A 12,665-nucleotide genomic window follows, 5' to 3' on the forward strand; every position below is an offset into this window, starting at 1 on the left:
CTGGGAAATGAGCAGGGCTATTATATAACAGATGGTCAATTGTTTGCTGTGCACTATCACACCTAATTGCTTCAAATCCTGGTGGAAAACACAGTTTCCACGGACTGATTGTTCTCCGGGGAACCAAAACAGCTCCCTGTTATAACCTGATCGCTTTCCATGCAACAATAAAATGATAAAACAACCCCTCGCTGTGGAAGTGATAATAAAAAAGAGCTTTAAAGTAATCACAGTACTGTAGCAGCCTGTAACAGATGTGTTCCAACCAAACATCCAGTCTAGTGTATCAATAACACGTCGTCCCTGACCTCACGCCCTCCACTTGCTCTGTGTCTTTCAGGACCCTGGCCCCATGCCCCCTTCACCCATCCTCGGCCAGAAGCCGCTGCAGTTGCTGGAGGTCAAAGCCAGGGGTCGGTTCGGCTGCGTGTGGAAGGCCCAGCTGCTGAATGACTACGTGGCCGTCAAGATCTTCCCCATTCAGGTGCGTGAAGGAGCCCTGGCCAAGGCCGGGAAATCAGCTCACAGAGCTGGAGAGTTTAATCTGCCAAGCTTACACTCTCCACAACTGACAATTACTCTGCCTACCTGGCCAAAAGAGTGACAGAGCTTTGGTGCCCGCTAGTGAACTCGAATGGCTGTGTTGAATCCTCTTCTATTGCAGCTGTATTGCACCAGATTCAGAAAAGCTTACGAAGCACGGCATTGGTGTAGAGCAAAGGTTAGGTCTTGGAAGACTAGAAGCTGAGATTTATGACTTTAGTTTTTTTTATTATTATTATTTGAATGTCATTTTGTGATTCTTTTTTATAATAAGACTCTGCATATATTTAATTTGACAGCTTTATTTAATGTCAGGCACTGATAATTCTTATTTATTTATTTTTTGTGGGTTAAACAAGGCTCAGAGCACAAAATTCAAAAATAATGAGAAAAATAATAATCAAAATTTAAATAATGAGACAAAAAACTTACATGCCAAATTTCATTGGACACAGGACTAAGACTTGTCCCATATCTTTTGGCACATGCCATTCACGTGGACAATTCTAGCCAGACGCCACCAGTCATGATCATCTGCTCTGTCCACTATGGGTGGTAACTTTTTTATACTGAATGTTTTATCAGTTTGGCACATACTATAATAATTTGGAATTTTATTTCTGCACAATAAAAAAACTCACAAAACATAAAGGGCATAAACAGTGTGAGCAGAGGGGAAAAAAATGATATGGGCTTATATAAATCCTCTACCTTAATAATATAAAAAATATATAATAAATACGTAAATTCAACAAAAGAGTATTAAATTCCAATAATATGAAACATTTTTATTTTTTTTTTAATTCAGTGTATTTGTCAAAGGATCTTTTAGACATATTTTAGAATGTTTTATAGATGAACATTTTTTTTGCCAAAGGATTTAAATGTATCACTTTACCATCAAACCATCACATCTGATTGATCATAAAACATGGAACGTATTTTTTATCTGGTGTTTTAGTTCAGCACAGTGATTTTGTTTTTGTTTTTTTTCTTCAGGACAAGCAATCCTGGCAGAATGAGTATGAGATCTATAATCTGCCCGGCATGAGACACGAGAACATCCTCCACTTCATGGGTGCGGAGAAGAGAGGAGCTAACCTGGACATTGAGTTGTGGCTCATTACGGCTTACCATGAAAAGGTAATTACTCACTTATACCATAGACAAGCTTGGAGAGGTTTACTACCATTCACATTCACACATTTGTATACATTGTATTTAGCATATGTACTAAAATAGATAATTAGGGTCCTATTAAATCCTTTGAAATCAGTTTTTTTCTATCTGGATTGTTAGGGAGTTTTGTTTTTTGTGTACAGATTTTCCATAAGCTTTTTTTTTTTTATCTACAAACTGCACAATTGCAGTAAAGCAAAAAACACTACATACAGTACCAGTCAAATGTTTGGACACAATTCTTTTATTATTATTTTGTTTTCTGCGTTGTAAATTAATATATTAAATAAATGAAAACTATTAAGGAACACATATAGAATTACGCAACAAACGGTTAAAAAACATCACAATCCCCTGACCTAAACCTAACTGAGATAGGTAATTTGGGATGAGCTAGAGCTTCAACTGAAAAAGCAGCAACTGTTAAAATCACATTGAAATACATTTACCTTTGTGGTTGTAAGGTGATAAAAAGTGTAAGTAAAAGTTCAAGGTGTATGAATACTTTTGCATAACTGTGGCATGTTTGCACTTAAACAGGTGACAAAACATTATGATAAAATGAATACAGAAATATGAGAAATAATACAGTCAGCAAAGTACAGTATAAAAACAAAACAAAACAAAACAAAAAAACAATTCAGCACATTTATTAGTGCAGTATTTGTGTAAGAGGCCTTGCATCACATTAAGCCTGTAAAACTTTCACTTGTGCATGCCTTTTTTTTTTTCAGGACTGGAGGCTGAGTGCTCCCCTCTGCCCTCTAGAGGTAGATGAGGGTAGCTCGTAAGAGGATCATAAATATTTAATGTTTAAAGTCCTTTTCCATTATGGAGGCATGCTTAATGAAACACGCATTAACGGCAGAGACATAAAAACAAGCTACGATTTCAAAGGGCGCACTTCGTCATTATAGCGTGATTAATGGCTGTAATTACAGAGCGCGGCTGATCACATGCGGATGACGTTTAGGGCTGGTAGATTAAGGCCGTTCCTGGTCTAAAATGACTCGGAGGATCACCGTTATCACTGCAATTAACTCTCAGACTACACATCTGATCTGTATCGGTCCCATTGTACCTAAATTAAAGAGTCATGGCAGATTAACAACTAGTCTAGATGGCATTCCAGAGCGCTCGGCGCCTCCTACTCAATATGATGTTGCAGAATTCTTTGTGTTGTTTTGAATGGACACGTCCCTGACAGATCCTTCATACAAGCCGTTTAGAATTCTTTCTCCACGCTGTAGAGGAAGCCAGTGCCTCACGGCCTCTCTCTCTCTCTCTCTCTCTCTCGTTCGTTCTCGTTCCTCTCTTCTCCAGGGCTCCCTGACCGATTATCTGAAGGCCAACGTGGTAACGTGGAACGAGCTGTGCCACATCGCCCAGACCATGGCACGAGGTCTGGCTTACCTCCATGCTGACATCCCAGGCCTCAGGGATGGACACAAGCCTGCAGTCGCCCACAGGTCAGCCCCCCTGAAACTCACCCATGACAGAGTATAATGCATTTAGCCACAAATAGTTAAACAAGCCAAAGCCGGCGGTGTGTAGGAGATATGTTTGGCTTTCATTTAATAATAATAATAATAATAATAATAATAATAGCTGTGATTTAATTTACTGTAGGTTTCCTTAAGCCACAACTCTCTCTGTGCCTCTGCATTCTGAAAATATAATATCAGAATTTTGTGCAATATACAGCTCTTAATTAAAAAATTAAGAGACCACTTCAGTTTCGGAATCAGTTTTTCTGATTTTGAGTAAAATGAACGTTGTTTTATTCTATAAACTTTCAAATTTCAAATAAAAATATTGTCATTTAGAGCATTTATTTGCAGACAATTAGAAATGGCTGAAATAACAAAATAAAAAGATGCAGAGCTTTCAGACCCCAAATAATGCAAAGAAAACAAGTTCATATTCATAAAGTTTTAATAGTTCAGAAATCAATATTTAGTTGAATAACCCTGATTTTTAATCACAGTTTTCATGCCTTTTGGCATGTTTTCCTCCACCAGTCTTACACACTGCTTTTGGATAACTTTATGCCTTTACTCCTGGTGCAAAATTGACATCAGTTTAGCTTGGTGGTTTGATGGCATGTGATCATCCATCTTCTTCTTGATTATATTCCAGGGGTTTTCAATGTGGTAAAAAAAAAAAACTCTATATTTAAAAAAAATATTTTTTTTTCTCTCCAGAGCTGTATATATGTATACATAATGTTGCATTCTTATGTGTGTGTGTGTGTGTTCACCCATGCAGGGACATTAAGAGTAAGAACGTGCTGCTGAAGGCTAACCTGACGGTCTGCATCGCTGACTTTGGCCTGGCCCTGAGGTTCGAGGCCGGGAAGTCAGCCGGGGACACACACGGACAAGTGAGTTCCCGTCAGGAGGGGAGGGGCGGGGCCGCAGATGTTCGGCCTGTAGTGGTTCAGCGGCTCGGCTCAGATAAAGCGCTACAGATGGTTGCTAGATTACAGCGCTGTGCTCTGTGTGTAGGCGTTTGTGAGCGCCGGTGTGAGGAGCTTGGCTGTTTGCAGGTACGCTGGGGAGAACAGCCTCACTCGAGCTGGAACTGCAAATATCTCACACATATCTCAGCTCAGGCCCGGCCAAACAGCTTAGCTTCTGCTGGGAAGTCCCATCATTACAGGATGTGATGGATACACCCTCACCACTGATATATTCAGTCAACCAGGAATTGTTTGGTGCATTAAAAAATCTAGAAGAATAAGGAATTTATCAAACACTTATCACAGTAATACAGCCCAAATGAATAGGTTTTAAGTCTGAATTTAAATTGATGTAAATGTATGTTCTGATGGTGGTGTAAGGGAAGTACAAAACATATGTCTACTGAAAGAACTTTGATTGTACAGTACCAGACAAAAGTTTGGAAACCTTAAATTTAGAAGTTTTCTTATTAGATTAAAATATTCTGCATTGTAGAATATTATATAAAGGATTTTATCAGTCAGCTTTATGAGGTAGAGTCACCTGGAATTCAGGCTTTTAGTTAACAGCTGTGCTGAACTTGTCAAGAGGAAATTATTGAATTTCTTGTCTCTTAATGTGTTTGAGAGCATGAGAGTTGAGCATTGAGAGTTGTAAAGTTGTGAAGAGGTAGAGCTGGTATACAGTGAATAGCCCTATTTGAGTAATGTTCTAACCCATATTATGGCAAAAACTACTCAACTAAGTAAAGAAAAAAATATTTTAAGAAATGAAGCTCAGAAAATCGAGAACTTTCAAAGTATCCTAAGTAAGTTTAGTTGAAAAGACCATCAAAATGTTATTATAAAACTGGCTCTCATCAGACCTACCAGAGAAAAGGAAGTCCAAGAGTTTCTTCTGTTGCACAGGATAAGTTCATCAGAGTTACCAGCCTCAGAAACCACAAGTGTGCAGAGTGTTTTAAGTTACTACAGGATTTCTTATGTGTTTCTTCGTTGTCTGGATGACTTCAGTATTTACAGCATATACAATGTAGGAAGAAAAAAAAGGAAACAATTGAATGAGAATGTGTGTCCAAACTTTTGACTCATACTGCATGTGGATGATAGATTTAAATGGTTATACGCCAGTAAAAAAAAATGCATATTAGGAGAAAGCTGTGTATTTACCTATTAATATGAGTAATATTAATAATAATTTTTTGTTGGAGTAATTGTCTCTACTGTCCACCTTTCAGCCCAATCTCCCCAATTTATCCCGAAAGTCTGGAATATTTGAGCACCATCATTCTAAAGAACACAATTCCACCGCCCACAGGCAGCGCTGAACCCGGGCTGCAGCAGAGCTGACACTGTCTAGCTAAAGAGCTTACAGCTCTGTTAACACAATCTTGTTAGCGTTAGCTCTCTTGTGTAAATAACTATAGGTTTAAATCGGATCTCCGGTTGATTCCGAAATGTTTTCAGTGCAAATATTTGATGACTTCTGACTCTGTGTTACACACTGTTACCTAGAACAGTGTTCAAAAGTACATTGCACACCTATAAACGACACCTACATTTGGTCCATTCTGCCCATATTTCTATATAACAGCATGTTGTATATAGTCAGGATCCAGCTTGAGAGAGATAACTGGTGCTGTACGTGTGTTTTTGTGGATTGTGGCGTTCTGTTCAGAGGTTGGTGTTTTTCTGGCTCTGATAGCTCTGACCCTGCTCATCGAGAGCTGGATAATTACCTGCTAAGTTGAATCAGGTGTGCTGAAGCAGGGACGCAGTGGAATGAGAATGAGAAGCTTTGCAGTATATACAGTGTTTTATGCTACATGTTGTGCTTATCCTGGTTTTGTTGATGCTTTGTGTGTGCAGGTGGGAACCAGGCGCTATATGGCTCCAGAGGTGTTGGAGGGGGCCATCAATTTCCAGAGAGACGCCTTCCTCAGGATAGACATGTACGCCGTGGGTCTGGTGCTGTGGGAACTGGCCTCCCGCTGCACCGCTGCAGACGGTAAGAGTGAAGAGAGCTATGGTTAAAAAGAACCTTTAGCTTCAGAGCTAACTGGTCATTCCTTCTGATGCTTTTAGGACAGTTTTAAATAATATATAATCAGTGATGAATTTAGAGATTGGGGCTTTCCTTGCTTTACAATCTGCTCCAAGTCGAGGTGACCTGGATCAGAATGTAAGATCTGATATTTCTATGTGATACAGCATTTCCTAGTGATTTATTAAACCCATACAGAGAGTCCAGAGTCAATTTTGAATACCATATTTTTTTGCAATATAAGGCGCACTTAAAATTGTCAGTACACATTATAATCCAGTGTGCCTTATGTATGAACTCTGCTGAAGTACACTCTTATATACAGGAGTTTCAGTTTAGTTCTCCAGCACCGGGGCTGGAGTAGCATTAGCCACTCAGGGTTCCTTAGTGTAGCGCTGTCAGGCGGCATTAGCCACTAACTGCTAGTGGTTAGCCTATAATGCTAATGCTCCAGCCTTAGTGCTGGAGGAATACAGAAATCTAAGCTTACTGTAAATAAATTGAAGCGCTTTACCCACCCAAATAAACAGTTTTTTCATGAAAGAAATCTGTGTAGGTTTACATCCAGCACTCGTTTGACTTTAAAAGAAGGTCTTTTTTATTACAGTTTTGTTTACTTAACTTAGCTTTACTTAACTTAGTTAGCTAACCCACATCACCACCACCACCCAGCGGCAAGACCTGCTGAATAAGAAGTTTCTCATAGTGTCTCTTAAAATGCGTCCACGTCCACAGTCCAGTGCGCCTTATGTATAAAAATAGACGTTAATTAATAGTGTGAAAAAGTAAAGTATTGAGATCAGGTTTAAAATGTAATCAGATCAATTGTGTGAGCAGCTTGTTGTTTGATTGGCTGATAGAATACAATTCTGATAACAGTATGAACAGTATAAAAGCCACCACCCTTCCTGTGCGTAATCGTGTGCCGATAGAGCTGGGCGATATGGTGAAAATATTATATCACAATATTAAAAGATATTTTCACGATACACAGTATTTATCATATTTTTAACATGCCGTAAAAAAAGCTTTAGTAAATGCAGATTCTGCTATTTAAATACTCTTTCATGTATAGTACAGTGATTCTTATTCATTTTTTGCTGCACGTCGTTTAATTAAACAGGATGTTGACAAATGTTGTAATGAAATGTACAGCTGGATTGGTGTTCTTTAAGTAATAAAGATATCAACATTCTTATAAAAAAAAAGTCAATACAGTAATATTTGTTTCCTAAGAGTAATAATCAAACCTTTATTTACCTAAAAGCAATAATGGAATTTACAAGAAGAAATTACATTACTGTTTTTAATTTAATGTAAAGCCCTTGTCTACTACTGTTTTAATTTTTCACACATGAAAAAACAAACCAGATGCTCAAGGATGGGAAATGTAGTGAATAGACTCATCAAAATAAGGGGGTAGAACTTGATGATAATGTGACATAAATATATTTTTTAAAATGTAATAGTGAATATGTTCCAGAGAAAACTATTTATTCTATGGGGGTGTAAAAAATATTGATATATCAAAGCATTGAGATGTTTTGTTTATTTTTTACTACTTAACCTATCGTTTAGTTGATAATCGACCAAAAATCAGTGCAGTCAAGGTTTCAAAAAAACTTAGAGGAGCTTAAACTAATTTTGGATCTTAATTCATTTATGTGTTTCGCATTAATTTCAGATATCCAGTGTTATTGCAAATCATATTTTTTGTCAGTATTTTACAACCCTAGTAGACGGGGGCTTTAAAAGAACTACCTTTTGTTTCAGAATTAAATAGTTAATCCATGTCCAGCAGGACTCAAAGCCACTGTAAGACTAACAAGTTGCACAGCAACATGACTCAAGCCCAGCCACTTCTTCTCTTTGGCTGACAGGGTTTGGCTGACATTGCCATTGTTAACACATTCTTACAGGACTTTGTGTCACCTTATACTTCAGTAGAGCTTAAGCTCTTGCCTTGTGTAGTGAGTGCACTGATTTGCTGCACCTCCTCTAAGCAACTAGAGCAGCCAAGATATGAAAAACATTTAAAAAAGGATTCTAGCTTTAAATATTTTTGCTGGTTTTGATAACATTTGGGCCCAATCACATTTCCATGTGTACCCCTACCCCTTATTTTGAGTGTAACCCTTTCAAGACGAAGGGGTAAATTCCTCCGCCTAAGAATTGCTATAAATCATAAAGAACCTCTAGGTGGCCCAGCCGGTCTCATGTGATAGCAGTGGAGTTCTAAAGTTCAGCAACCTAGCTGCTGCTTAACTAGTTCAATTTAGGGGATCGAATGTCTTTAAAAATGGGGCAGGTGGTCCAGCGACTAATTGTTATTGTCAATTCCTTAATTCCTCTGTGATTAGGAGATTTTATTAGCTTTTATTTTAGTTTATTTTCCTGTTCCACCTTAAGTGCTGCAGCCTCTGCTGTCGGTTGCTCCATTAAAGGTGGAATTGGGAAGTTGGCTAGCTAGAGTGTGCCTCTGAAAAATCCCCGTTTGAAGGGCCATGTTACCCTCAAGGTTACATGGTACCCTCCATGTAGACAGACGCACGTGTGACGTGACCTCACCGCATTTGTAGTCCGTAGAGTGCTGGGGATTGTAGTCTTTTAGCTCATGGTCACTCCCGTACGCAAAATGAGTCGTGGCCTTAATATTTATGTCATATCATTTAGTTCTGTCCAATAGTAAATAAAAACTTTGATAAAAGTGGTTTGAAGAGAAAGAAAATAAAGATGAATATATTAATGTATATTATGTATATACACTCTCCCTTTAGTTGTTCAGGCCTGTAACTTTATTCATTGACTTTCTGTAACTGCCCATCAGATTTAACTAGGGATGCACCGATCTAATATTAGCATTAGCAATGTATCAGTCCAATTTGGATAGTTTAATTAAAACATAGGTGCTCTAAACACCCTAAGACTCGCTTTCCGATTTGATTTGATTTGTTTTGCTTCATCACTCCACATGGGGGCACTATAATCAAATGAGAAACCTGCGAATATTGGTTATCAAATTTTGTGAAACTGACACCAATAAATCCATCATTTTTACAATTTGCCTATTTAGGAGTATTTTATCCTTCTCAGTAAGAATAAAAGAAAATTGTCTTGCAATATATCATGTATCACAGAATCATAGTATCATTTGTGATAATATTGTATCATGAGATGCCCTGTGATTCCCACCCCTAATGGTGATCCATCCATTTGTCCATTCACCCAGTGGTATTCTATCAGTGTGGTGCCCTTGGCCGGTCATTAGCTATCAGTGAGTAATCCAGCTCAGAAAAACAGTTAGAACCCAGTCAAGCTTTATTTAAGTTTTGCCTTGACCCACTGCCCTTGAATTTCATACAAAAGACATGCATCTAGACTTGCCACCTGCCACTGTCAAAATTGAAAGCTTTTGGTTCTGAAGTTTCTGTGGTGTGGAATGATGACCTCCTGCTTGTTCTTCTGACAGGTCCTGTGGACGAGTACATGCTGCCGTTTGAGGAAGAGGTGGGCCAGCACCCCACCCTGGAGGACATGCAGGAGGTGGTGGTCCATAAAAAGCTGCGGCCCACTCTGCGAGAGTGCTGGCAGAAGCATGCTGTAAGTTTATAAACACAGAGCTGTAATTACTGTTACCCTGTGGGCCGGTTTTAGTGGGGGTTACTGCTGTGTTCTGTTTTGCTTTCTTTTTCTTACTTTTTTTATTCTTTCATTTCTTACTTTCTCTCACGATTATTTTCTTTCTTTCTTTTACTGTTTCATTTCATATTTTGCCCAGTTTTCCTTATTTTTCGTTTTTTGTTTTTGGCTTCTTTCTTTCACTTTTCTTTATGTCCCTTTTAACTGTACATTTACTTTTTTTGTTGTAATTTTCTTTCTTTCTTTTTTGGAAGATACAATGTAAATAGCATAACATACAGTGTGGGTAGAGGCCAAAAAACTGATATGGGCTTATATAAAGCCTCTACTTTAATAAAATAAAATATATATATATAAAATTAAATTTTATAACAAACATGACTTCAACAAAAGAATATTAAATTATATCAGTATAACACAAAAGCAAAAAAACAGTCAATATGTACACATACAAGAAAACAGTTATAGTTATCTTTTAGACATCTTTAATAATGTTTTTTAGATGATAATTTTTGCCAAATGATTAAAATCATTCCACAATTTAGTCCCCTATATCTTATTGAAAATGAAGGAATTTAGGAAGATAAAGATCTAAAGACTGACTAGTTGAATAATGAATCTCTGCATTTGTAATAAATTAATTTATAAAATTGCTCTGGGATATTTGCAACATTTGAATACATTTTATAAATCTGAATTTGTGAATCAGAGGAGCAGATGCTATGTATAAATTTAATCACATTGCAATACAAAAAAGTAGTTTTTGAAAAAGATTTTTTTAGCACTACTAGTAAACCTCCTTGTTATACCAGTAGATTTATTTCTTTTCTACTACACCAGTCTGTTTGCTCTCTCCAAGTTCCTTTTTTTGGCCACTAAGATAATATAATTTGTCAAGTTTGTTTAATTTAAACCATGTTGCTTAAACAGCTAAACCATTATTTGCATCCTTAATCAATGAATTGAAATTTGAATGGCAATTAAATAGACTTGCATCATGTGCAAACATTATTGGGGAGAGGGATAAAAAACATTTGAGATATAAGACATAAGTAAGTCATTAATACAAATAAGAAATAATAATGGTCCCAGAATAGAACCCTGTGGGGAAACCACAAAGCAATTCAGCTTTACTAGAATATCAACCATCTACACATAGATATAGCAGAGATGTAGCTTTTCAATAGATACATATATAAAGTGTCCTGAAAATCAAATTTATGTAACTTTTCCAATAATATATGATGGTTAACTGTATATAGAATGCCTTTGCAAGGTCTATAAAAATAATGCAAGCAAATATATATTTTTTAATTTGAGTGTAGAGGTAATTTTGTTAGTCAGATGGAGAAGAAGAGTAATGTTTATAAAAAACTAAATCTCTCTCTCTTTCTCTCTCTCGTTCTCTCGTCCTCTCTCTGTCAGGGTCTTACTATGCTGTGTGAGACGATAGAGGAGTGCTGGGATCATGAGGCGGAGGCGCGTCTCTCGGCGGGCTGCGTGGAGGAGCGCGTGGTTCAGATGCAGCGACAGACCAGCATCTCCGGACCCGAGGAAATCGTCACCGTCGTCACCATGGTGACCAACGTGGACTTCCCGCCTAAAGAGTCCAGCCTATGACTAGCGGAGGACGCCATGTGAATCACGTGGGTGGAAGATGATAAACAGAATAAACTTGAGAGAAGAGTCTGGGACCGGAGACATGAGCTCTGGACAGCTAATAATCCTGGTGATTGTACTGTGCTGTGCGTACAGTCGGTCCAGTTTACCAGCGCTAGATTTTACGGGGCTGAATTTGGGCCTCCAGCTACACTACATGACATGGTTTGCGTGCGTTTGTGTGCGTGCCTGTGTGTGTTTTGTGAATACGTGTGTCTCAAGGCCTTCTGGAAAGGACAGAGAGATGGACAGACGGACGGACGGACGGGTTTGTGTCCGAGAAGAGGAGCTCAAACGGGACACACATTCACCTTCTTTTAGCGAACAAACGGACAACGTGAAAAACGTAATGAAGCTGATGAAGTGTCTCCCTCTTTATTCTTGCGCTTGAATGGGTGAGCGAGACCACAGGAGAAATAAAAAGAGAGAGAGAACACTTTTTTCTCTGAGAAATCAAGGAGAGAACCAGAGACTCCTCGCAACATTTCAGTGTAAAAATGAAATCAAGAAGAAAAAAAAAAGAAAAAGGGCAACGTTGCTTTCTAAACGAACGCATTCAACGTGTTTGAATGGACTTTCGCAATGCCAATACAAAACAGCTTCTGAATGTCTAGTGTGTCGCTGCTGTAAATATATCAACCGAGAGGGTGAACGCATTAACCGTCGCCGGCGGTTTTTGTATCTCTGGATTTTCCTCCCAGCGTTTCTGTCAAAAATAACCACCAACCTCTCTCGACAAGGTATACCTCAGTTTCTCATCCTAATAACAGGTTTGTTTTGTAACACTATATATAAAAGAAACAAACAAAAAAAAACTATATGAAGCTTTCCGTTGACCTACACTGGGCGCAGAAGCTTTTAACTTTTAAATACGTGGGAAAAACTTCTTCATTTATATATATATATATATATATATATATATATATATATATATATATATATATATATATATATATATATATATATATATATATATATATGACAGATTATGCCAAGAAAATATGGCCATTCATAAACCAGTGTTTTCTTCTGCCTTCTTTTTTTCTATTACTTTGTATTTTCTGTGTTGCCCTGGTGTTTAAAATGTGATGTTTCTTTTTTTATTATTATTATTATTATTATTATTATTATTATTATTAT

The 12,665-nt window shown here is 37.7% G+C and overlaps 1 protein-coding gene across 4 annotated transcripts in view; it reads left to right on the forward strand.

The window, feature by feature from the left end:
- Positions 1–12,004, forward strand: part of acvr2aa (activin A receptor type 2Aa) — a 76,386-nt gene extending 64,382 nt beyond the window's left edge. For all 4 annotated transcript variants that reach the window (XM_022667920.2, XM_007250592.3, XM_022667921.2 and 1 more), the window contains 7 exons: positions 341–484; positions 1,543–1,686; positions 3,046–3,191; positions 3,991–4,105; positions 6,053–6,191; positions 9,697–9,827; positions 11,292–12,004. In XM_022667920.2, the coding sequence (XP_022523641.1) occupies positions 341–484; positions 1,543–1,686; positions 3,046–3,191; positions 3,991–4,105; positions 6,053–6,191; positions 9,697–9,827; positions 11,292–11,486 (1,014 nt within the window). In that variant the 3' untranslated portion in view covers positions 11,487–12,004. The remainder of the gene's footprint in view (positions 1–340; positions 485–1,542; positions 1,687–3,045; positions 3,192–3,990; positions 4,106–6,052; positions 6,192–9,696; positions 9,828–11,291) is intronic.
- The last annotated feature ends 661 nt before the right edge of the window (positions 12,005–12,665 follow it).

Source organism: Astyanax mexicanus, chromosome 11, assembly GCF_023375975.1.
Source record: "Astyanax mexicanus isolate ESR-SI-001 chromosome 11, AstMex3_surface, whole genome shotgun sequence".
NCBI lineage: Eukaryota > Metazoa > Chordata > Actinopteri > Characiformes > Acestrorhamphidae > Astyanax > Astyanax mexicanus.